This window comes from Aulostomus chinensis, chromosome 22 (genome assembly GCF_037954235.1).
Source record: "Aulostomus chinensis isolate RoL2024-O1b breed Wild chromosome 22, RoL_Achi_v1.0, whole genome shotgun sequence".
In the NCBI taxonomy this organism is placed as follows: domain Eukaryota; kingdom Metazoa; phylum Chordata; class Actinopteri; order Syngnathiformes; family Aulostomidae; genus Aulostomus; species Aulostomus chinensis.
In genome coordinates, this window is record NC_141341.1 from 12,397,650 (window position 1) to 12,423,723 (window position 26,074).

A 26,074-nucleotide genomic window follows, 5' to 3' on the forward strand; every position below is an offset into this window, starting at 1 on the left:
TTGTTCTGATAACAACCCCCCCCCATCCCCCTCCCCCCCACACACACACAATGTTCCTGACCAGGATCAGCTGTTCTCAGTATTTCATTCTAGTCAGGAATGCACTTTAAACTGAGTCAATAACCTAACGAGCTTGTCACTTGGAGCCATAAACACCACTGTGGCTAACAGCCTCCCCTACCAAGTAGCATGAATATTTATCTTCTAAGACAAAGAATACATGTTAAACAAATATGATATGCATAAATGTATATTCAAGAAGTGGTTATGCATAAAAAAATGCACCAAAGTATGGAAGGAGGACACACAGGAGGTAAAAATCCTGTAAAAGTAGGGCACCATTGATAGATTTTGATTCGGCAATTCCTGTCATATATATTGCATCACCCTCTGCATCAGTTTCCGTGCTTCTTCTTCTTCTTCTTCTTCTGCCGCCGCTGCTGCTCTCAGTAGCTTCTGTCTCTTCATGTGATGAGGTTCCTGGATGATATTCAGGTGAAGACCTCTTCTAACCAGACGTCTCTGACCGTAGACGGACCACCAGCAGTTTCTCTGGTGAACAAGCGCATCTGTGTTCCTCAACCCATTTCCCGTCTCTGCAGGGGAGCATCTGGAAACCTCTGTCTCTTGTGAAATTTCTTCCCAGTGAAGCAGGGTAACAGTTTGCATATTGTTGCTATGACCACCTCATCACAGTATAAGGATGTTTTGTTTGTCTTTTTCCCTCCGATGAAACTGTCAGACCATCTTCTGTCTTGTCTTTTCAGTTGATCTATCTGACTGACCTCAGCTGCATGTCAAGTTTTGGTTTAGTGCCTATTCCGCTTTGAAAGTTTGGAGTATTTCGAGTTTATAAGTGTTCAGAACATTGCGATGGAAATGTATGACAACTTCGTGAATGATTGTTTCTCTTATGTTGTCTGCACGACATTTGAGTTGATATTATTTGCTGCATAGTTTACGACTTGAAAGTCTCGCACTGCAACACCGGGATCAGAGAAACACCACAGAGGAGTTCATGTTGTGATTTGGTATCAAGATAGTTTGTAGACCACAGCTGTCAGATTCTGGAGAAGCTTGAAAATGCACCTTGAAAATGATTTGAGAGAACTTGGAAAATGACTTGAGATAACATGTAGACACCACAGGAGCTCTAAAATATGACATTTTTTCTTGGCGTACCAAAAAAATAAGGATGCAAATGAAGCATCGAAACCTTTGCACAAACTTTATGAACACATTCGATTCCTGTGGCCCTTCGCTGGAGTCATCCTGCTATCTTTGGTTCCACATTGACCTATTTGTCTATTGCCAAACCCATGTGGAACCAGAGGAACCTGAAGGATTACAGGGCCTCACTGTCTCGTATATCTCCCTCTCGCTCTGAATGAAGCTGAGCTGCCATCGCCTGCTCAAATCCACTCTGGACGTCCACCAAAAGCAACAGGATACAAATTTTAAATCATATGTCAGGAGGTGGCGAGCTTCAACATGTGTGCCCATCCTTCACATGACAAACCATGTGAGATCATTGTCATATATAAATGATTTGAGTCCTCAGTGAACACAACGCCTTCATTGTCGTTTTCCTTGTAGAACCGCTAGCAGACTCCACCGTGAGGAGGCAAACTCATCAGACCTTCTTCAAACAGCTTTATTGACAATGCGTCCAGAGGGGCAACTATTTATAATTCAGATGTGATTTCACCAAGTGGTTGTCAGACAGTTGGTTGCAGGAGGCTGCACGCATCCCAAACACCTTTCCCTGAAGCTTCTTCCCGGTTTATTTCAATTAACAAGGAGGCAGAAACGTCTTCTCCGCTCACAACACTTTCCCTCCCTCCTGCAAGGTGAGAAATTCCTTCACTTACAAATGTTTTACGTGTGTAAACGCATGTTCATTATGTTTACTGTCTTTTGTGTGGTTGGACCGAGTTGTTTTGCCTCGATCCGATTCAGAGGAAAGAAAAAGAAAGTGGTTTTGAAGCTGATTTACCCATTTTAGTTGGTGTACTTCGGGAAAAGACTAGAATAGAATAAAAAAAAAACAACTCACAGCAGAACTGAACGACTTCTTCGATCAAAGCCCAAACAACAGCTTAGAGCTTTCAAAAAACGAATAATGAAAAATATTTTTTGGGGGGGGGGGGGTATGAGAATGAGGAGCTGCACTGCATAACTAAGACAGTCTCAGTGAAAACTCCTGATGTTGTTCTTATAGTAATTTTTATTTCAAAAGATTATTTTGATACGTGAAAAACCAAAAGATTAGCTCACGTCCTTGTTAACTCACATGCATCCATCCTCACACGTGTCCTCTTAAACAACTCACAAGGTTGATTTGTGACTTGGGGTTTAAGATTTGATTGACTGACAAGATTAGGGTATTGTTTGTGATGGTAAAATAGCTGTGACACTAAATATAATAGGAGCAGTGATTAGATCACTTTCAGCTCAGACAGCTCAAAATGGCTCCTGTGTAAAGGTCTCGTCTCTCAGTCCTGTTGCCCGTGTGTAATATTAGATAACTCGCTCAAAAAGATTTTAGAAAGTTTCATTTGAACCCTTTTGGCAGAATTGTCCTTTTGACATTTTCAAGAGAGGAAAACAAACAAACAAACAAACATAAAAGCCTCCGAGGCTCTTTGACAGACAAGGGCCCAAACAACTGCTGACTTACAATGACACTTGGTGAAGCCGGTTTTGTCTGGTCAAGATGCTGGCATGTCTTTACCTTTGCTGACATCATTTAGCTTCAATCTCATGACCGAACTGATCAAAGGTGTCCTCTGTCCCTTGGAATCCACACCTCTATAGTGACACCATAAACAGATCATAACAGTGAGTGACAGACGAGGAGACATGTGTGGTCTGACACTTCGCCAAGGGAGCGATTGTCAAGTTTAATTTTAACCTTGGCACGTCTGAGTATCCAACAACTGTGCCGCGAAGGAAAATGACAGTAAACAGGGACTGCTTTCATATCTTTGTTTAAGGTCAACGAGGGGCAACTTGATCTCTGAGTGCTGTACTGAGTTGTGAAGTCTTTTGTGGAGGCTGAGGAGGAGCTGAGAAGGAAGGGTGGAACATTGCTTACAGGCTCAGCTACACCTCCTCTCAGTGCTTGACCTTGACAGCTGGGCAGCATCCAGGGATGTGATGGACGACTTGTACACTCGAGTCCCTCTACAGAGGTGATATCAAAATTGAATTGAATCGAACCAAATCAAATCAAATAAATTCAAATCAAATTCAGAGTGATATATCTTTAAATTACTGTAACTGCAAACAAAAAAAACATGAAGAACAAAAATAGGATAAATATCAAACATTATTACACTGGTGATCCGTCCAGGGTGAACCCTGCCTCTCACCTGAAGGGAGCTGGGATAGGGTCTAGCCCAGGGTCTAGCCCCCCCCCCCCCCCGACCCTTGACAGGATAAGCGGTTGAAAAAAGGATGGATGGATGGACAGAACAGCATTACACAAGATTACCTCCAAGCAGTGTGTAAGAACAGTTTCACTAAATATAACGTGTATGTGCTAAATTATATGAAAATCAGAATTACTGTATTTTTTTAACTGAGTCGATTTGACATTGTGTTTGCATTTCTTAAGTGAATATCCAAGGAAATAGAATTTTATTTCCCTCGGTAAAACAAAAGTTTAATGCATGTTACTTGTATGAGAAGAGAACACTGGGATGCTGCTGCAGTCTAAGAGCCGAGGATGACTTTCCTCTCCACTATGTAGGACTGGCAAGTGCCTTGAGGGAGGTCATATGGAGGTGGGGGGGTTGTACACTGCCAGTGAGAGCATATAAATTACAGGTGGTGACAAACTGTTTGCGCTCATATTTGAAATAACTTGTTTTATGCTGCCCAGATTTTTCTGATTTGTTTTCTGCTGACTTCTGCATCTCCGAGGCAGTAAAATGAGACAGAATACAACCTTAGTTACGAAGTGTGTTTGTGTGGTTGTCAAGGCAGAATGACCCCAGAGGGGGGGCTCAGGATGTAATCTGCTCTGTGATGGGAGGTGTTATGTGGGTAAAAATAGCACCCCCACACACACACACACACACACACACACACACACACACACACACACACACACACACACACACACACACACACAAAACAACAACAACGTCAAACTGTACTGAGAGACAGCTGTGCATCGGGGAGCCGGACATCTTCCACTCAGGGATGGACAATAAAAGCCATGAACTAGAATGGCTGCGGCCAAGCTGTGAAATGTTCAGACACTGTAAATAGTTGCTGTTGAAAAGTCTTTTGTCTCAGGCATGTGGGGGTCCAAAGAATGGCCTTTCCCTCTGGAGCCATGGGATCCTGGCTGTAAATTGAATTCTACATGGAATCAGCATGGTTACACTAGAATTAAAAGGGGTTTGATATTTGACTATTAAAATTATTTTCGCTCGAACAACTTGTCTTGGTCTTGTAGTTTGTTAGTTATTCATTTATTTTTTGAACAGATGGTGATTATTTTTCGGCGCTTACACTGAGTTATATATTCTTTATCATAATTCAGGACACGTAGGGTAGGTGCATATGTTACTGTTGTTATTTGAAGAAGGAATACAGCTAAAAATAATTGTCGAAAACTTCCACTCCAAACGGAGGAAATCAAACCGTATTTCAGCTCCAGCGCAAGTCTCGCGTGATTGCCGTCGATAGCATCATGAGCTAATGCAGTCTGTCGAGTGTAAGCGACTCTTACATATATAAGCTTGGAAAATATCTAGTTACTACAGGTACGCTGGCGTTTCGCCCGATCTATTGAATGGGGAGTAACTTTGAATCGTCAGTTTTTGTCTCCATTAAGGTACAGGGCGTGCATTAAATTTAGATAGCTGACCGCCTTGTTGCTGCCGTTGCTAGCAGCTAAGTTGCTAACATCCGTTTCCACCCGGACAGTTAAACCAGGAAGACGAGCAGGCAGGTTGGCCTCAAAGGTTGCGTTACTTCTACAAACATTGTTGATTGAAATAAACGGCGGACATTCTTGTGAACCAGAGGAAAGGTAATTGCAATCTGTTTCATTCATAAGCCATTTTTTGGCGATATTAGCAGCTAGCGGCTAATAAGGTTTAGCCAGCCTATCATTAAATGTAGTGCTGCATGGACCCACGCAGACTTTGCTGCCTGGAGTATTATCGATAGATTCAATCAGTCTGATCGGACTTGTATTAGCTTAAACACCGTCTGTGCCAGGATGAATATGTTGATCTTTTAAGACATTTTTCAGTCGTCGAGCATTAGCTTATGTGTTTCTTACTAGTTAATGTGTAACTCTGTGGCACCTGTTCTGTCCAACCCTACTCTCTCTTCGCCGTAAATGGCGATTGTAATTTGGAAAAAAATATACATGCGTAGTGCCAAACAAGCTAAATTTATGTAATCACTAAACGTGTTTTCATCCGGATTCTGTAACCGATGCGGATTTGCCATTAATAGCAAGTTAAAACCCCCCTGAGATCATTCAAACGAGTGTTGCGAAACCGGCGTTGCTGCTCGTGTCGTGGTCGTCAACGGTTGGCGACATGAAGACGTTTCCTGACCAGTAAAGAGATTTCCCGGATCTTAACACTCACATCCCACCCTACCAGTTGAGCTACTTTTCTGCGAAACCAGAGCCCGCATTAGAAACTACAGCTCCCATACTAGGTGTTATAAAACGAGCCGAGGGCAGACGAAGGCGCAAATTAATATTGCGTAGGCTCATTTAAATGTGAAAGTTTGTTTCATTTGCATTTTGAGGCATTCAGCTCGATGGTGAGGCAGCATGCAATGATGAAATGGAAACACTTGAGGTGATTCATGGCGAGTTGCACTTCTGCTTTTTAGTTAACTGTTGGAGGAGCTGCTGGTCTCTGGTGATAGAAGGTATATCATTTGGCAAATATCAACTCAACCCGTGCATGCCGGAATTGTAATTCACGGCATACGTGAAGTCCGCAGGGTGTTTTCCAGAGCAGAAAGACTTGATGTCCCCATGCATGTATAATTAGCTTTTAATATTGTAAGTTTTGGATCCATGGTATTTTTTTTTTCCTGCTGGGATGTGGAGCAAAGGTGCATGTTCCCTTCCACCTGAATAACAACAAGGTGCATCTCTGTAGCATCACGATGCCTCGTTTAAAACGGTAAATTGTCAAAACAGTGCTGCTCTATGATATTGATCATACATGTAGCCACAATGCACTTTTAGTAATGTATTGGTCAACTGTGCATTCATATTAATCATCCAGAACAATTAACCAGTTGAAGTGGTCTTCATGTTCAGGCAGGGAAAAGAAGAGAAGCTTGCAGCAACCATGGTTTGGTGAATAGCAACTGTTTGTTGTCCTCTCACACAGGAAATATGATATAGTACTAATAGGGATGGGGGGGGGGGCTATAAGGATGGGGTTTTTAATAGGAATAATGCATGCGATGCAAGCAGGAGAGGTGACAACTGTTATAAGGATGCTGTTTTCAGTCATAACTTACTCTCTGCTGTTGTCAACTCATTATGCCTGCTCTACTGCTCCCTAACACCTGCTCCAGGCCTGCTGCTTTGAAAGAATTTTATCCTGCGGTGTCCATTTGAAAAAAGATACGCAGAGGTTAAACAGGATTGATTAGGGCAAATTTGACTTTATTTTTCTTGTCTTCCGAGACAGCCTATCACAGCAGAAAGACTCTTACATGTCCCTGTGACCCTCCACCAGGAGTGAGCTCCATCTTCCCCATAGACGCCACTGTAAAGTCAGACCAGGGTTTCAGGAGGGAAATGGAAAAAGTAAAATAATTTCGTTCACTGCATGCATCAGTTTGTCTCTCACTATATCAAAATGGAGGTGACAAAGATCTTTCAGTGATAAACCAGCTTTTAGAAGAGCTGGCAATCATCCCACAGCAGCTCCCTCAGAAACTGCATTTTTTTTCTTTCTTTCTTTTATTGTTCCCAAAGGGGAAATTCTTTTCCACAGCACTGCACTCGTTTGACAAAAACACAGCAGACGCAATAACACAACAACCGTCTACTTAAAAACACTTAAAAAAAAAAACCCAAACACTTCTAATCGCAACCAAAGAGGTTCTGGTTTTTATTCGGTGATGTGAGCAAATTCCAAACTTAGCGTTATACCTCCCTCAGGCAATCCGTATTTGTGAACCCTGCTAAAGTGACTCATGTTATTGTTAGTGGCATTAAATAAGTAATAAGACCATGTGTTGTTAGCTGCGCTCCTTGAGAAGAAGTGGGTGTGACATTCAGGCAGCTTTCAACCATCTGCAGCTTCAGACTCCACACATTAGTACAGCGACGCTCTACTCAGCCCGTCTCATGTTGCGGCTGTTGGCTGCTATGTTTGCACGCTCCTCCAGCAGCCTGCTGCAGCATTTTAGCTGAGGCTATCTCCGTCCAACCTGTTGGCCTCTGTACGCTATCACTGCTTGGGTTTTGATTTACTCTTTTGTGACAGTTCAAGGTCATGTGGCGCTGTAGGGGCTGCGCATGGCAGTCTTTCAACAAGGTATCATGCATGAGCTTCAGTCCAAGCCTGTTAGCAGGTCTGGAAATGTGCAGCCATACACTCTTGATTGATGGGGGTATTTGTTTTGATCTCAGTGTTTGCATTTGAAGATCATATTGCTCAACATTGTAACCTTTGGCTCATGACACCTGTAAGACTCTCCTCTTCGGTAGGTAAACGGCATGTGAGTGCAGTGCTAGCATTAACAATACCTTCCAAACTGACCAAATGGTTTCTGTGTCATGTTCAAGGTTATTTATTCTGGCATAAGTGCAAAGATGTCAAAGGCTCCAGACTCTCCAGCTCGGTCCCGCTCCAGATCAAGATCCAGGTCCAGGTCGTACTCCAGGTCTCACTCTAGAAGCCGTTCCCGCTCAAGATCCAGAAAACGTCGTTATGGGTAAGAAAAACATTGACGATGATTTTTGAATATGTTGACGTCGTGATCAGAATGATCCAAAGTGTCATGAAGCATATAGAAGAAAAAAAAATTTGGTAGAATTGGTTTCCTAGAGGAGAGTGCCTCATATCTCAGGGACTGTAAATATCCGTCATGCTTCACTATTCATACCACTCAGACTGGTACTAGTCGCATCCATATTGGGTAGTTAATGGATTCATAATCAACAATTGATTGGCATTTTTGTTGGTCATTGTGAGAATTGTGAGCAAATAATGTATGAAGTCAGAATAGTCTTGAGATACAGTTAACATTCATTTCCAGATTTTTTTTTTTTGTGGTTATTTTTTACTTCAGCAATTTGTATTCTGTTTTCTATCAATTGCATTTTAAAGCAGTTATATTTTGTGATGCCTGTGATTGAATTTAAATCTTACTTTCATGAGATGAGTAGAAACAGGTCACATCGCCCTATTTAGACCAGTGTTCATCTTGTGATTAGTGTCTTTATCGTTGGTATCCTCGCCCATGAAAATGCGAGCTATTACTTAATGACTTTGTCTTTGCTTACTCAGTGAACATATTTGTTCCACTCTTTCCTCGCGTACCTCATGTGCTTGCTGAGTTTGAGTTCAGTGTGGAAAACAACAACCTGTATGTCCAAATGTTGTAATGATACAATTATGTGAAATTTCGAATTTATGTTTAGTAGTAATTAAAGAAAAGTCCTGAGAACGTAGGCCAGTATATGAAAGGCAAATAGACAGATGCAGGCCATCCGCCGGTGCGTCTAATACCACGGGCGCCCAACCGGAGCACAGCCACAGTTGATGTTGTTAAATGACTCCCAGTCAAATATATGGTTTAAAAATAGTTGCAGCACAAGCCTACAATGTGTGTGTTGTCAGATTTTGTTTTAAATATTCTAGACGGGGTGACTCTGTTGTCCAGTTAAAAATTGGGATGAACTATAATTAGTTTGACCATGTTTGCCCTTCTCAAAACTAACTTGGCCTCTTCTGTCTAATCTCTCTGGTATCCAGTTCCAGGTCTCGTTCCCGCTCTCGTTCACACACTCCGTCCTACAGAAACTACCCTTCTCGGGACTATCAGAACAACAGAGGGGGGTTCAGGGGCTACAATCGTGGCTACCGAAGGCCATTCCACTACCGTGGCAGAAACCGTGGCTATCATCCACGTGGTCATTACCAGAACAGAGGAGGAGGAGGTTATGGTTATAAGGCTAATTGGCAAGGCGGGGGTGGTGGTGGAGGCTGGCATGATCGCCACCATGACCAGGACCATCACTCACACAGCCCCAGGAGGGGGCGCTCACGATCTCGCACACCGAGGAAACGCTCAGGCAGCCGAACCCGCTACTCTGACCGGTCCTCGTCAGGGCGATCTCGGCGCTCCAGGCGTTCCAGCTCCTCTCGATCCCGCTCCTCGTCCCCATGCCATCGAAGTAGCAAAGGCAAGCCAGGCTCCAAGGATGTGAAGGAGAAGCTGCCAGAAAACCAGGCGGAGAAGTCCGGCCAGGCAGCAGACGGCAGCGCCATCGAGAAGGCGTCCGGAGGTAAATGGATCGACTATGATGCAAGCCCCAAACGAGTCAGCCCAGAGACTGCTCAGAAGGGGGGTGTCGGCACTGGTCCAGACAGCAAAGGGACCACCAGTGGAGGTCCTTTGTGGAGAACCATCGGCAGTGTGTCTTCACCTCCTGCAGACAGTCCCAGCAAGTCAGGGCAAACTGCCTCCTTCGGTGGCTTTGGGTTCTTCTCAAAGGAGGACATCAAAACTGGAGATAAGACCGTGATCTCTGCTGCCTTCAAGAAGTACGTCTGCTTTCTCTTTGTTTACAGCTTAATGTGAATTCCAGTTTTTCTTTCCTATCTTCTCAACAAATTGTATTTTTTTCTTTTAAATATGTTTTCAAAGATCCTTGGAAGAATACAGGTTTAAAAGGAATAAGACTCCTGATTTTAAGTGCATTGACAATGTAGCCGTCCTTTTCTGTGCACTGAGAGGAAGTTAAATGAAAATCCCACTTACTTAGGAAGGTGCTGGTTACGTGAGTATGTTTATTCCAATGTGCCAGTGTGACTTGTGGTCTGTGCTGTTTGTAACAGGGATGGGCTTTATTCCTCTGACAAATAAAACCTGCCACATGACCAGGATAGAGATGGGAAATAAACCCAATCAGAGCTGAACTGTTTATTTAATCACTTTAAATGAGTTGCCATTATTCCGTACCAATAACTGGCTCGGTGAAGTCATTATATTACGGTACAGGTTTTCTAAGGAAGGATATTGATGAGAATTAAGAACTGTACGGTAGTTGGGCATCGCATTTTTTTTAAGCATAGTTTTAAGATGCAACCTGCAGGTGTAATTCTCTCATTTGCTCTTCCATTGCTTTATTATCCAGTTAACCCCAGGTTATAATGTTTGTTGCGATTTGAAGTTGAAGAATGAGGAACTTTCCACTTTCAGATTTCCATTTTGTTGATCTCCGTGCCTTTTTTTTCTTGATGGCACCATAACGTATTTGTGTAGTTGCCAATTTTGCAAATGCACAAAAAAAGATTTAACGGTGAAAACACACAAACAAGCATTATTATCGTGGAGTATAGTAGTAGTATCCTCTAGGTTGTAGTCTGCAGGGTTAAATACGCCCATCCCTGATGTGTAACCATTTTGTTTTTGCTCTCCGTGTGGCATATTTTGTATGTGTGTAAATGTGTATTCAACTCCTAATACTCTTACGTGCTTATAAGTAGTGCTCTTTAGGCGACTGGTACTCGAGGTTAGTTTGGTTGTCTGTTTCAGATTCTTGGCTGAAAATAAAAACAAAAAGGAAAAGCAGGATGGTCGAGATAAGGAGCCGAGCACCGCGGACAGAGAACTAGAGAAAGGCAGCAAGTCTGGAGACCTCTTCACCATTTCCTCCTCACCTTTTGGTGACTCCAAGGAAGACAAAACCCTGCCATTCTTTGATGCCGGAGAGGAGGAGTTCCTCAAGTCTCACGGGCTGAAAGAGAGGGACATTGAGGAGGACGGTGAGATCAAATCCACCCTCACAGCTCGGGATATTTTTGGGAAATGGGGAGATGAGCCTAGCTATTCGACCTCCTACCCGACTGTGAAGGAGAAAAGTCGCAGAGATGCTGAAGATACCGAGGCTTTAGATCTAATGGAAGAGGATCTTTATCGAAGCCGCAAACACAGCTCAAAGAAAGAGGAGAAGGCCAAGAAGAAGGAGAAGAAAGAAAAGGAGAAGGCCAGAAGGAGTCCGTCCCCTCCTACTACTTCCAGAGGGAAGGACAGGCCACTGTTTCCTGGCGCCTTCCCTCCTCGTGAGGAGTCACCTGTTAAGCATCTGTCTGTGTCAAGGGAGGACTTTGAGCTCAAAGTTGGTTCTTTAGATGAAATGCCCAGGTATGTGTACTGAGATCAGTGCATGTAATCAAAACTGCACCGCTGCGTCACTGGCCTGAATGTAGGACAGCTGCCCTTTTCCAGAGATGATGTCCAACATTTTTAGACCAACAGACTTGCATCCGGGAAGCCGTCTTTCGGAGGGTTTCCATGGTCTAAATCTGCATTGAAGACAGGGAAATGTGCTGCTGATTCATTTTTATTAATGTTTCATTATATTTCCTGCATTTCAGATAAACAAATGAGGCATCAGGTCATCCTGTATGTTAAACTTGGCTAACGAAACATGTCAAATCTAAAAGAGAAACTAAACTGATGCAAAGACCTTAGCCTGTAAAGAGCACGACAATCCATGAGGCAGCACTCTGGTCAGATATCTCTCCAAACGTCCTGCAGAAAAACAGCTTATATTCAGGCTGGTTAATTCAGAATTTTCTGCATTCATGCCCTCTACTTCTTCTCTCACCATATTTCTCATTAAAACTCCCTCAGCTCCTCTAAAGATCGCTTCATGTCCCGAGATCTGGTTAATCCCACCAAGAAAGATCCTGAGTTTCGTGCCATTTTCCAGCACATTCAGTCGGCTCAGCTCCGTCGCAGCCCCACCGAGCTGTTTGCTCAGCACATCGTGTCAATTGTGCATTACATCAAAGGTTAGTCTGCCACTCCCAATACTCGTGTGTAACCTCACGTCAGTCGGCACTGCCGTGAGCCGGATAATTTTTGTCCTTTTTTCCCCTCTCTTCATTTGTAGCTCAACACTTCCACTCCTCAGACATGACTTTAAGCGAGCGGTTTGCCATGTACCAAAGAAAAGCTGCAGAGGTAGAAATGATGAAGCCAAGGAAGAGCCCAGAAATCCACAGGTACACACGAGGAATCCTGCGCACGCTTCTGCAAAGTGTTTGGCAAATTACCAGCTAACACCAAGGCTTTTCTTCCCTCTCAGGAGAATCGATGTTTCCCCCAGTGCCTTTAAGAGGCACTCTCACCTGTTTGAGGATATGGAGGAGACCAGCTACAAGGTGACCTTTTGACATTTGACGCATTTGCAACCAGCAAATTTGAGACGATCCAAAGCCAGCAGTGTTCAGCTTTGTGCTTTTCTTTCAAAGGATGCATATTTCTAAATCAAAAGAGCCCAATTGTGTTTTGTAAGTGCCAAGCAAGCCCCCCCAGCCTATGAGATATGGTTATTGATTGGGTATGTACCAACACCAAGCAAAGGCTAAATGGAAGTGAATTAAGATCCTCAGTCCAAGCCACAAGGGACGCTTATCAGTGCCTTTACCTTGTAAGTATTTTTCCATAAAAAGAAAAACAAACAAAATAAAAAAAAAACAAAAAAATGAAGCTACAAAAGAACTGTGACATTGAATTTGTCTAAAATGATACATGCATGTTGCTGGTATTCATGAATATTTTATTTTATACTGAACTGTGAAAAGTATAATTTAAAGAAATCAAGTTGCATTAACAATACGTAGCGGTGAACTTTTGTTGCCATCGTAGGGAACATACACATTTTGTCTTGACCATCACAGAGAATACCATGCCAAGTATGTGTAGTGACTATAATCAAAAACAATCATTTGTCCTGCAGCGATGCATACAGTAGGTTTAAGAGTAAACAGTAGATCATTTACTCATTGATGGGGAAGTGTCTAGTAGACTGTCTGTTTTCCTAATTATCCATCACCGCTGCAAACAAACTGGTCCAGTAACTAAATTCGTGTCCCTGCAGGATTCAGGTAAAAAGTTCAAAGGCGACGTGATGGACCTTCGCCTGGATATTGAAAGACGAAAGAGGTTTGCTGGGAAGGAGCGTGACTTCAAGCGTGAAGGAGGCAGGAGCCCGGGAGGCTCCCGAGGACCGAGCAGAGAGAGGTCCTCTGAGAAATCTGGGAAGCACCACAAGAAATCTAAGTAGGTTCAACCCCTTGTTACCATGACTCCAGCTGGTTAGCAAGAGCACCGCAGTACCACAACAGTATCTTCAACAGTACCTTCAACCAGTACCACTATGATTTCAAACCTTCACCTCAATTATGATTGACGGGCAATTATTTTATCTACCTTTTTTTCCACTGATTTAATCGTTCTCGTCCTATAAAGGAAGGGAAACCAAATGAACCTTAGCGAGACGGCGAGGTGGTCGGTTTAATTATCACCAACTTTATCAGGTGGACGATTTCTCAATTTTGATTTCAGACTGAAAGATTTCTAATTGTGAGTATTGGCGTACAAATTGCAGTTGTGATGTGAGTCACCATATGAGACCGATTCATCATTCTGGTTTCATTCTTCACGTCTTTATTAAAGAGCACGTTGCACTGATGTGCTCACTTTGTTCTGCCTTGTTGTGATGTCTTTTCATCTTGAGGGATAATCAATGTATTGCAAGACAATTCATCCTCAATACTTCACGATATAAATGTGTACACACACATACAAATACTACTTGATAGGGAAAATGAACAGATGCTGAAGTATTCTGATAATTTCCTTGCAGGAAAGGTAAGAAGAAGAGGGATCGCTCTCCATCCTCCTCCTCATCTTCGTCTTCTCCATCCCCTTATCCACCGCCTTTCAGAGGCAAAGAGTACATGGGTGACGGGGTGGAGCACCCTGAGGAGGGCTACAGTCACCCACCGCGTTATCCCCCCCGGGACTACAGCGGCCCCCGGGATTACGAGGGGGCCCCGCACATGGAGCGAGGCCGAGGTCGTGGATTTGTAAGTTTCTGTCGGCGCCCTCGTCATTTCTTGTGCTGTTGTTGTTTTTCACTGTGAGGCACTGACATCTCATGTCTTCTTGCAATTCTCTGTCCTAATGGAATCACAGTAGACTTGGCTTCTCTGCTCTCTTCCTTCCTCCTAATACTAAGGAACATAATGTGGATGATGATGATGATGATAATGATGCTGACTCTATCATACATATTCCTGATTTCACTACCTGATTTTTACTAAGGTAATGTAGCGCAATCTATCAGTGGACTCTCACCTCATGACTAAAAGAAATGCTTTGTTTCCGTGCGTTTGGCCTTTGTGTGAAGCTCAATCACTGTGTTGTGTTTTCTCATTGTCCCTGAGTCGATATTTGGGTCTGACGCACTTGATTATGATATTTATCCATCTTTCTATCGATGATTATTGCAAAACTCAAACAATGCAGGTTAAAAAGAACTCGTCCCTGGAGTGTCAGCTGAAGTGTTGTTTTGATTTCAGTTCCCCAGAGTGAGAGGAAGAGGTTGGAACAGGGGAAATTATCCAGGCAACAACAGCAACGGCAACCCTGCCAATATGAACCCGGTGGTGCGTCCGCCAGAGGAGGAGTGGGATCCTGAATACACTCCCAAGAGCAGGAAGTATTACTTGGTGAGAAACTCAAGCTGCTAATTGATTCAGTGACTTGTTGGCCTGTTAACCAGCAACCCCGCGCCGCCAGTGGCATTTACCCCTCTGAAGTCTGCAGCAAGCCCCCGGTTCCCTGTGATTGATCAGTGGTTCTCTGGTCTACACAAGGGATGCTGAGCACTGATGAATTCACGTCCCGAGTTCCAACTTTGGGTTCCACAAGGAAACAAAGTGATGTTATGTTGAGTACAGGAGAGACAGAGAGATCATTAATGACAGAACAATGTCTAATTAGGTTGTTTATTCATATTCAGTTCATTGTGTCTCTGTGTTTTGCTGTCGTCAGCTGGGGATGCTTTTCTTCTCCTTTTTTTGTAGAAAATAAACCGAAATGAAATGGGGAGGAAAAAAAAACCTAGAGTACACACTGCAGATGTTTTATTACAATTGATCATCTAATCATCTGCGTTTTCCAGTGTCCTTTTTAAATGTTGGTGTTGATTTATTTACATTTAGAACAGGCGGTAGCAGCTATACTGTTTAAATGAGTCCTGTCTGCTGGCAGCAGAGTGAAGCTGACTGGTGTCATGATGCCATCTTGTGGCCATTCAGAGTAATGCAGCCCAGTGTCTCATAGCATTAATAGGGAAGGAATCTGAGTATCTTCCCATCATCCAGAGTAGTAAAACCTGATACAGCAGTCCCGTTGATGTGTGGTGTGGTGCTGAAATGTCAGAATGTTGCACATGGTTGTTATGTTACATGGAAATAAACCCAGATTCTAGCGACGTGTGTCAGGTCGTGCTGCAGGGGTTTCGTCCATGTTGGCAGGTATGAACATTTGGCGACTTGATTGCCGGTCAGTTGCAAGAGGGTTGCACAATTTTTTTTCTGCATCTTTGAGATCATTGAGTCTATTTATTTGAAAATGGCCGATGCTGAGTGATGACAAAGGCCGTTGTGAAAAACAATACTTAAAACTGACACTTAAGTAACTATTTTTTAAAAAGGCCGTAAAAGTTTGCCTTACGTTTGTCCAATCGTCTATGTGTGTGTGTGTGTGTGTTCATTTACAGCACGATGATCGCGATGGTGAGAAAACCTGGATCGACAACCGAGGAAGAGGCCGAGGATCCTTCCCGGCTCGACGCGGACGCTTCGTCTACCGTAAGGGAGGCAGCAGCCCCAAGTGGGCCCACGACATGTTCCAGGGAGGAGAAGAGGTGGAGATGGGCGACGACAACGTAGAGGTAGAACATAAAGAAACGAAGAACGCAGGAGACGCAGGGAAACTGTAAACTTCCCCCCGTCAGCTCTGGTAGAAGCAGGATTTCTTCAGGAGCGTCCTAGTGGTTCCAGCTGTAATTCGAGGTCTATTCTCCTCGTTCTGTTTTCCTCCCTCCACTTCTTGTTATCTTTTTAGTAGTTACAGTGCGTTTGAGCCTCCTCGGAGTTCAAGTGAAGAAAAAAAAGTGAACAGCCACACTTTTTTTTTTTTTTTGTACAGCGAGTTTAGACGTCAGCGTGTTTTTCTGTGACGTGAGTTTTGTTGGTTTGATGATGACTTCATTGTATGCTGCTGAAAAAGTACCGAGGACAGTTTAATATCCACTTAAAAGAAAAAAAACCCACAAAATTAAAAAAAACAACAACAAAAAAACATTTGTGCCTTAGACGATACTTGTGTAATCTAAGCCCCAGCTACGAGCGCCTACTTCTGCCGTCAGCGTAGGAAGTGATTTAGCGGATTTTGTTGTCTTCTGTTCTGAATCTTTACTGCATGAAAATGGATGGATTCTTTTCTCCACGGGACCAATCGCTAGTGAGCACAGGGCTCATCTTGTTGACATGAGTTTTGTTTGACACCCCCCCCCCCCCCGAACAGTTTCTATTATCTGAGCTTTTTTTCCATGTAGTGCCACTTCTCATTCGGAGGTCTTGTGTGTGTGTGTGTGTGTGTGTGTGTGTGTGTGTGTGTGTGTGTGTGTGCGCGCGCGTGCGTGCGTGTGTGTTTGCGCGCCCGCTACAGTTTCCTGTGGTTTTTCAGTTAAAAACAAGTTGAAATTGATGGATTTCCACAGAAATCCACCGGTGCGCTTTTCTTTAGATCGAATAGAATGTAGGCTCACACATCTGTCATTCAAATAGGTAAGTGGCTGCTGTTTTTGTTTAGTTTTAATGGGAAAAAAATTGCAAATGTATAGAATTGTAAGACCTAAATTATTGTAATCTTAATGTATGAATAGGGGAGAACAAGCTCATCATGGTTTTTAATACTTGCAGTAATCCAAAAAAAAAACCCAACAAAAAAACAAGTAACGGCAACAACTGCAGCTTAACTTTCTGTCATAAAGATTAACACGAAAAGAAAAACCCCGGATGTTGAATTAAGTTTCTGGAGGACGGAAGTGTGCATTTTTAATCCAAACTAGCAGAACTAGTTTGGGGAATCTCACTCTGGACTGTACATACTGCATGTACTCAACACAACTGTAGCTGTTTTTGTTTCCATTAATCTGAAACTGACAACTTTTTTACTCTGCAAGAGATTTCAAGTACTTTGTCTTTTAATTTTCAATAAATGTTTTTGATTCAGGGCAGAATCACGAGTTGTGTTTTTATTATTTAAAAGTTTACCAGGGGATAAGAACCCGCAGAAATGTTGTACTTGCTCCTAGTTTGGAATTTTGGACCGATTTCTTTTCTTTTTTTTCTTTTTTTTTGGTATGAATATAGTAATTTTTTTTGGTCCTTTTTAAGCTTTTTTGTCTTTGGTCTTGATCCAAAATACTCAACTTTTAGCTTTTTAGCTCAGCCACAATCTTCAGTTTCTCATTTAATGAGCTCATCATTGCTTTTACTTGACAAATGATTATGACGTGTTATTGAGTGGCAAAAAGGACTGAAAAAGCCAAGGTGATGATGTGGAAGGCCTTTTTTCTTGTGGTAAAGGTTCGCTGTAGCGTCCTGGTGCCGTGTTTTCTTTTTATCCTCTCTCTTGCTGCTCTGGCTCAGGGAGGAAGATTCACTCCTGTTGGGGGGGTCAAACACAGAATACTACAAAGTAGCATACAAGCAAGTATTTACTTTGAGTAAATAAAATGTTTGCTCTCAAGGACAATCAGTGCATCCTCTCAGCTCTGAAACATGAAGCTAAGCAAATATTCACTTCCTGTTCCCTTGACGAAGAATTTGGTGTTTAAAACGAACCATCACAATGAGCATTTCAAATCTGATTCATTCAGTCCGGGTGTGTGACACAGAAATGACACATTTCCTGTTGAGGATTTGTGCTCATCACATCTCATGAGTGTGAATGTGAGATGTGGCATGTTTCTGAGTTGCTGACCATCGTCTCCGTGAACCAAACAAGACGTCGGTTAATCTCATTTTCATTCAGACAATTGTGAAATAGTCACACTCTGGAGAGCGTAGCCTCAGGTCACGAGTGTCTCAATTTATTGAGCTGTTTTCCCTCTCTCTGGCTAACAATCAATCTCTTCAGCCTTCGCCACTCAAAACCATGACAACTCAACCTTCCAGACACTACATAATCAGCCTTTTCACGGATGCCGGGGTGGGTGTTGCTGCTGATGTCTCGCGGGACATTGCTTGGATCCACTTGGGGAAGCGCTGCATTGGTAACATAGTACAGTATAGCTGAGGTAAAGAGCTCTTTCATAGCCCCATACAGACACGGGTTTAGCAGAGAGCCTCAGTGCTGCAGCTCCAGTTAGGAGGCTGCTGGGAACGGTGGAACTGGAAACACAGGAACAACAACAAGTGACAGGGTCAGAAACTGGAGCTCATGTGAAGGCTGGTGGGAAAAGACTGGAGCGTTTCCCCAGACTCTCAGCAACAATTACATAAGCTCTATTAATGTGCATGGTTTTATTTTCTTAATATCTATTTGCTCACAGATAAGAGGATATTTTTTATATCTTAAAGCAATGATTTTGACTTTTTTGGTAAATAGATTGTTTTTCCACCGAATTTGATGCGTAAAGGGAGGAAGGTGAAAGTGCTAATGGTTCCAAATGGGACCAAAGAAAAACCCCAAACCACCAGTTGAGCCCCTGACAAGAATAATAACCCCTGAAACCATTAAGTGCTTAAAAAAAAAGTCTTGTTTGGATTTAACAAAGATGTGGATTTTGTGACGTGATCTCCGTTTTCAGTCTTTATGCTCTAGAATGTTTGTTTCCCAAACTTGGAGTAATTTGGGGCCTCAAGATATAACTCAGGCGTTTAATTTTAAATTACTAAATCATTTTGTTTGTTTACCTGTTTGATTTAAACTAAAACCTCTCAACAGCTCCTCTACGGAAGCTGAGAAAGTCCATGTTTGCATGCTTGAGTTTATCTTTGCGAATGCTGTCGTCTTGAAATAACTAAACTGGCTTCCTCAAGATAACAAAACTTGATATCCTGAGATGCTAAAATGAAGTTAATCTCAAGAACACAAAAGGCGGGAATAATTAACCTGTTAATCCGGTGAACGCGTTTTACAACAGAACGTCAGCACTTCCTGGTTCGTGGCAGAGATGGAATGTTATCTTGAAAATAGGAAAAGGGTTTATGGAATTTCGATGGAATATTCCCTGTCATTGCATGTCACGTGAACGTGACAGTCTATCATTTTAATGAACTTTATCTTGACTTTTGAGTATTTACGAATTAAAAACAGAGGTATTAGATATTGGTCATTTTTAAGAGTAAATGTGACAGTCAGAAAAGTCAGAAGCAAAATCAAAACAAAACAAAACCTGCGGATTAAATGATTTTATAGTCCGACTTCACTGGAGAACTCAAGGAAACTCCAGATGTTCAGGAAGTGTCCACCCTGTTGCTTTTCAGTGTCTGTCAAAGTGTCTGCTAGTGGTAGTGCACCCGTCCAATAGTCCCCGTCCCCGTGACCAGGATGTCCGGCTGCCCGTTCCTCCAGATCTCCCTGACGATGCGTTCCCTCTCCTCCAGACGTCGTGCCCTCTCCAGCTCCTCGGCTGACGTGAAGACGTTCACGCTCCTCAGAGTACCGTTGGACTGGTTACTGCGTTCACTCATCGGCCTCACTGTCTCTTTAGCACTCTCTGCTTCCTCCGCGTCTTCCTCTGCAATGCTCTCGTCCTCGTCCTCTTCCTCTTCTTCCTCACTAGACTCTTTCAGCTGCCTCCTCTCGGGCGACGGAGGAGGTCTGCTGCGGCGGCGGGTCCTACAGGTGATGCCGGCCACCATGAGGCAGAGCGCCATGAGCAGGCCGAAGCAGACGCCCATCATGAAGTAGAGGGCGAAACTCTCTGGGTTGGCTGTGAGGGCCAGACACACACACACACACACACACACACACACACACACACACACACACACACACACACACACACACACACACACACACACACACACACACACACACACACACTCCATGTTAGCAAGTCTTGAGCTCTCCTGACTAGAAGCTGTGGTGTTTTTTTGTTATTTTTACCACCCAATTTTGAGCCCCCGACACATGTTGTCACATAATATCCAGCACGGAGAACTACGGCAATAAAGAGCCAAAGAAAACAGGACACCCAAGTCTTTGGAAACCATTCAGGCCGGAGTCTAAACAGAGCAGCCTTTTGTTGACATCACACAGGTCTGGATGAGTTCTGCCCGAGCCCCCTTAAAAGGTCTCAAAAAGACTGCCTTCATGGTCATAGAGGCACTGGCGGAGTTAGCGACTGGTGGCTCGTCCTCCTCTCTTCAGGTCAAAGTTCAACATTCAGACTTCAGGATTAGACGAAAACTGACTTTTGATGGCTGAGGCTCAAGAAATACCAGATACTATAATTTCCCATCATGCACCTTGATATCAACCCTTCATCAGACTCATCCTTGATTGGTTGGCATCAATTATTATATCTATCTATCTATCCATCCATCCATTTTCTTCCACTTATCCTGTTAAGGGTCACGGGGGGGGGGTGGAGCCTATCCCAGCAGCCTTGTGGTGAGAGGCGGGGTTCACCCTGGACAGGTCTCCAGTCCATCACAGGACCAACACATAGAGACAGACAACCATTCCCACTCACAGTCACACCTACGGTCAATTTAGAGTATCAATCAGCCTCGTCCCCTCTTGATGTCTTTGGACTGTGGGAGGAAGCTGGAGTACCAGAGAGAACCCACGCAGGAACAGGGAGAACATGGACACTCACACAGAAAGATCCCGTGCTGGAGCCGGGACTCAAACCCAGAACCTTCTTGCTGTAACCACTGCACCACCATGCAGCCTATTATATTTATATCATTTATATTAAGACTGCCGGTATAAGTCACCTTGGAGGAGCTTTCTTTGAACATGTCTACAGTTTATTCATCTCACAGTTTTTGACCTTGCAACTAACGTCCCTCTGCCTATTCAGGTGCATCACTGTGCAGAACTTGCCCTCCTGCTGTGAACAGGTTTATTAGTGGAATATTCCTTAGCAGTTACAGCCGCCTCAAAGTATATAAACGCACTGTTTGAGGGCAGACTTGTTCTTCAATGACGCTGTCTCTTCTTAGGCTGCCATCTGCAGAGGGATCTCCATCCCCTTGTGCTTCCTTTTCATCATTTTAATAGAGTTTAGAGGCCCGCGGACGTAAAGAAATTAGCAAGAGGAGAGCAAAGATTAAAGTGTGACGCTTTTTATGTCCTACACTGTTAATGATCTTGTCTTTGGAGTTATAGATGACAGGAGGTTTTACCTTTTATGTGAGCGTAGGTCGCCATGCTGTTACTCAGCAGCTCCATGTCTCTCTTAATAGGCTCCATCCTGCTTTACTGGGGCTTTAATTATCCACCATCGTCCAGGACGTTTGCACAGCGAGCTCCTGGGCCGTCCTCTCCTGTCGAATAAAAAACAGACGTTCACCGCATCAGACAGGAGCTTTTTTTTCCCTCTCTAATCTGCATCTTTTAGACCTAAAAGTCTGAGAGTATGCGCTCCACCCTTCAATCCTGTGACAGAACCCTCGCTAGAGGTCACTCCTCAAGGGCATTGTGCTCCTCACAAGGGTTCTAGACTTGGGCCTGTGGTAAGCACGGGGCCTCTGAGTCTGATGGGGATGTTTATATTTACGACATCAGTGCCTGAGGAAACTCATTTCATGTTTCCGGTTCTTTTTCCCACAGAAGAAGTCACATGTCAGATCTCACATGTTGGCTTTGACATTGAGTTACACGACCATGGGGGGAAAGGATGTCGCGCCGTTACAGAAAAGATGGTTTTCACATTTTTACCCATGATTTATGATATTCTTATCTATCCTCTCTGCAATAAAGGTGAAAAATAAAAAGTACAATGACACGCTAATGTGTGAGGCTTTATCAAAGGAACAAAACATGATCTTCTAGATGCACTTCTAGAAGTTACAACACAGCAGTTACAGAACACGAAGGAGGGATATGTTGAGCTGAAACATCATTGTTTTAACTAGAAGAACTGTAGAAATTGTATCCTTGTCCAATGTGTGCCTGTCACAGTGACCTTGACCTTTGACCACCAACGTCTTTTCAGGGTCCAAATTTATGTCTGGGCCCAATTTGAAGACTTTCCCTCAAATTCTTCCCGAGATATCACGTTTACAAGAATAGATAGGAACACAGACAACCTGACTACAAAAGACCGTTATGGATTAAAGGGTTTCTGATGACTTCCTGTGCCCCACTGCTAGCATTCATTGCAGCTAAGCTAATTAGCATTTAGCCACCCAGTGAGGGTCCAGAGCGCCGTCATGCACACAGAGAGGTGAGAGGGGTGTATCTGTGTGCTTGCCTGGCTCTAATATGACGGCTGATAAGCTTAGTTCCCAAAAACGTAGCACGTACTCTTTAACGGAAACAAATCCCAGAGCAGAACCAGACTCAGGAGGGCACCAGCCAACGCTAGCGTACACTGACTTAGCGAGGGTTCTGGTGTAGCATCAGATTTGAGATGCTGCTAGTTTGGCTCATTTTACCGCTTTTTCCCTGGAACAACTTCCTGCTGAAAACTAGAAGATTTACTTTACACGACCCCCCGTCACAGACGCTTACAGTAAAGCCCCATGATGACGGACATTTCCCAGCTCCTCTCATCGTCTGTCATTACAAGAACAATGTGCGTGGGAGCCAAATGTTTTCCTCTCTGGTGCTGTCTCTCCGGGGAGGACCAAATCATGCCCTTGTTCCAGCTGCTGCCATCAGGGGGGCCAGAGTCCCTCTCCCACCCTGATCTTTATCCTGGGGACTCTTGGCAGACTCTCTCAAAGGCGTTTTGATTATTTTAGGGGGGCAATTACAGCACAAGCCGTCACGGCGGCTGACTCAGGGATCACGGAGGGACCAGAGTGAAGCAGCGCTGCCTCAGCGTTGAACCTTCACACGCTGAAAACGCTTGACTCCCGCTGCTGTCCTCAATTTGCTGCCTTCAGTCCTGAACAACATAAGTGGACAATTTGCTTTTGGTTCAGTTCAGTGGTTGGTCAAACACTGTTTTCTCTTCATTAAGGTTCAGCTTCTCAGACTTTGGCCTTAACGCTGCAGATCAGACACTTTTATCATGTCCAGTGTTTCTAATATACAGCGATCACATATTTTAAATCTATATTGTTACATTGTTACTTCACATCTTTGAAAAACTTGTCAGCCTTCAAAAAGGCCAACCTGAAAGTTGGCATCACCCTGGGCTCCCCCAAGCAAAAACCAGTGGGATATATTTAAGCTTACAAGTTCCTGGCTGTGTTATCGACTGATGTATTTTACGGCAGAGAACAAAATGTTAAAATATCTCAAGCTAGCGTTAACCTCAGACCTTATTTTAGATACTTCATTGACTCTGAGACGAGGGAACCGGATGTTCAAAAATGCTAATTTGACCACCACCAATATGATAAAGCCTAAATTTAGGCATTTCTTGAACAGGAACAGTTAAACCCTCATCTCATGATAGCACATTACTTTTACATTTCATTTTTTCCTTTCAGATTTGTTGCAGGAAGACTTCCTTTTTTTTGGTTTTTTTTTTGCCTTTGGGTAGAACCAGTCTTTATGCTAAGCTAACCATGCTAACATAGCTTTGCTCAAGCTACATATTTATTGAGCAGATATGCGAGTTGTATTACAAGAAAGGGAACAAGTAAACTACCACGAATGTGAACAAAACTATTCAATATTAATTGTTTTCTTAATAAATATGATATAGTTTACCAATGACGATGAATTAAAAGTTCAAATTTACATATAACAGTGCAAAATAGAGTTTAGCTTCAAGTCTGTAGCGCAATTTGTTGCAAGATGCCCTAATTTCTGGAAAATTCTTGACGCACTGATTTACTGGAAACTCCATGTGCTTCAAGTAAATAAACAGACACAGAGCACTTTAATTGCAGCTCGTATCTGATCTACAGTCAGTTAAATGTTTTTAAAATTGTCGTTTTCCTCTCACATTCGTACTCAGTTCTCTCTTGTCACAGGACAAATATATCTAGAAATTAGATGACACACAAAAGCAGACAGATGGTGGAGGAGTTTGCCTGAACTGGAAGCACAACACAAAGACCAGAGGGAGACAAATGTCCATTTTATACAGCCACAGTCCCAGGCAGACAAATTTAACACCCACATTTCCAGACAAGTCCAATAATTTCTTAACTTAGCCGTATACGAACAAAGCTGGCAGCTGTAGTTGTTTATGTGATCCTATAAAATGCACTCTGGTTCACCCCCCCCCCCATTTCCTGCTTAGATAATCCCATTTAAGACAAAAGATGAAACCTGAGACCACTGAAAATAAGATTTGTTATTTTACAGTAGTCACTCCTGTTTTCTCTCCAGTCGCTCAGACGGGTGGGGATGATGTCAAAAAACTCGCAGTTACAAAGGAGAGAGGATACAACAAAATGCAAGTGAAACTGTGTGTGTGTGTGTGTGTGTGTGTGTGTGTGTGTGTGTATGTGTGTGTGTGTGCGCGCGCGTGTGTGAGTGTTGATGATGTTGAAGCTTCTGCACCAATAAAGAACTTTACAGTTTGTGGTACTGTAAAGAACATGGAGCAGGCTCTTCTAATAAACTGTTGCCTTCTTTACTGCCTGGCCCAGGAGAAACAGACAGATTCTTAAAAGACGCCCCCCCCCCCCCCACACACACACACACACACACACAACCAAGAGCAGAGCCAAATCAAAGCAAGAATCAAATGTGAAATATATTGAGATGAAAAGTCATGTCATCACTCACCCTGGTCCTGGAGGAAAGTGACTACAACAGAGAGTCCACTGAAGAGTTCAGAGTTCCCACAGCAGATCCCACAGCAGATCCCACAGCAGATCCCATCGCTCACTCAAGACAGGAGTGAGATGTGAGAGTGTGATGTTGCTGCTGCTGCTGCTGCTGCTGGAGGAGCCGCTGACATCCACTCCTTCTCATCATCAGGAGGAGGCGCTTCCTTTTCCTGAGGTGAAAGCGAGGTGTACCACAGGCATCCAAAATAAAAGCCCAGAACGCCAGTAAACCACGCTCACGTTTATAGACCCGTTATTCTGCTCCACTCCGCGTCCCCTCTGCTGACCAGAGGGAGGTGATCTGTCCTCGCCGGCCCGGCTGCCAGCACACCACACTGAGGGCTGTTCACTGCAAAGCCGGGAGGGTGGAACAGGAAATAACTCGTCAGCTCGCCTGCTTTGGGCGCAGGGCCACGCTGCTGCAGGGGCTCCTGGATTAATTGAGGTCTTTGTGTTATAATCTAGAGTACGGAGAAAGAGTGTGGACGCAGCGCAGGCAAGCAGGTGCTACTGAGCGGGGAAGCGTTTGCTGCCTGATTGCACTTCTATTCTTCTATTCTTTCTTAGGGGGGGGGGGGATGTCACACTTTTTACGTCATTATACGATTCAAATTAAATTTTCAGATTAAAATATTCCATAAAAATAAACCATCACTGCATTGCTTCTTCTTTGTCCAATTCTACAATCCTGTACAAAATACCGTTTAAAATTGGCCTTTTAGTTTACGTAACCCTGCCAACAGTGAGACAAGTGTGAGGAAAGTCCCGCTAAAGTCCCTCTGGAGCAGAAGTCTGTTGATCAAAAATTCTTCATTCTGCAGAGAAACGGCTCCTTTTATTAGATTGTTCCTGCTGTCGCAACAAACACTGAGTTATAAAACTTTAGATGGATTAGTTTGACTCAGAGGCTCCTGACTGTAACACTTTTCCATTCATTTTTTTTGTTTTTGTTTTTCCCATTCTCACATTTTATTTCTAAATATATCTTTTTTTTTCTTTCTTCCACTCAAATGTGACGTCTGTCTGGTGGAACTCATCTGATATTTGTC

At 43.5% G+C, this 26,074-nt stretch overlaps 2 protein-coding genes across 5 annotated transcripts; one reads left to right on the top strand and one right to left on the bottom strand.

Moving 5' to 3' along the window:
- Nucleotides 1-4,676: 4,676 nt before the first annotated feature.
- thrap3b (thyroid hormone receptor associated protein 3b) lies at nucleotides 4,677-17,361 on the top strand. Of its 4 annotated transcripts, XM_086192610.1 has the most exons (12): nucleotides 4,678-4,849; nucleotides 4,942-5,047; nucleotides 7,796-7,944; nucleotides 8,988-9,779; nucleotides 10,774-11,382; nucleotides 11,875-12,035; nucleotides 12,137-12,248; nucleotides 12,332-12,407; nucleotides 13,127-13,308; nucleotides 13,895-14,117; nucleotides 14,613-14,762; nucleotides 15,818-17,361. In XM_086192610.1, the coding sequence occupies exons 3-12, from the start codon at nucleotides 7,823-7,825 to the stop codon at nucleotides 16,037-16,039; spliced, it is 2,649 nt and encodes an 882-aa protein (XP_086048736.1). In that variant the 5' UTR covers nucleotides 4,678-4,849; nucleotides 4,942-5,047; nucleotides 7,796-7,822; the 3' UTR covers nucleotides 16,040-17,361. The 4 variants fall into 4 exon arrangements, with proteins under 4 accessions (XP_086048738.1, XP_086048736.1, XP_086048735.1 ...); XM_086192609.1 differs by having other exon boundaries at nucleotides 4,678-5,047; XM_086192611.1 differs by lacking the exon at nucleotides 4,942-5,047 and having other exon boundaries at nucleotides 4,697-4,778.
- Nucleotides 16,511-25,341, bottom strand: eva1bb (eva-1 homolog Bb (C. elegans)). Its single transcript, XM_086192613.1, has 3 exons — nucleotides 24,982-25,341; nucleotides 21,471-21,611; nucleotides 16,511-20,047 (listed from the first exon to the last, which is right to left on the bottom strand). The coding sequence occupies exons 2-3, from the start codon at nucleotides 21,535-21,537 to the stop codon at nucleotides 19,617-19,619; spliced, it is 498 nt and encodes a 165-aa protein (XP_086048739.1). The 5' UTR covers nucleotides 21,538-21,611; nucleotides 24,982-25,341; the 3' UTR covers nucleotides 16,511-19,616.
- Nucleotides 25,342-26,074: the final 733 nt, after the last annotated feature.

What these genes read in the sequence shown, in the direction of transcription:
- thrap3b (XM_086192609.1), top strand. Translation starts at nt 7,823, where the DNA reads ATGTCAAAGGCTCCAGACTCTCCAGCTCGGTCCCGCTCCAGATCAAGA. An exon ending in TCCAGAAAACGTCGTTATGG is followed by an intron (nt 7,945 to 8,987) that starts GTAAGAAAAACA and finishes TCTGGTATCCAG; the next exon opens with TTCCAGGTCTCGTTCCCGCT. An exon ending in AAGAGCCCAGAAATCCACAG is followed by an intron (nt 12,249 to 12,331) that starts GTACACACGAGG and finishes CTTCCCTCTCAG; the next exon opens with GAGAATCGATGTTTCCCCCA.
- eva1bb (XM_086192613.1), bottom strand. Translation starts at nt 21,537, where the DNA reads ATGGAGCCTATTAAGAGAGACATGGAGCTGCTGAGTAACAGCATGGCG. An exon ending in GACCTACGCTCACATAAAAG is followed by an intron (nt 20,048 to 21,470) that starts GTAAAACCTCCT and finishes TGGCCCTCACAG; the next exon opens with CCAACCCAGAGAGTTTCGCC.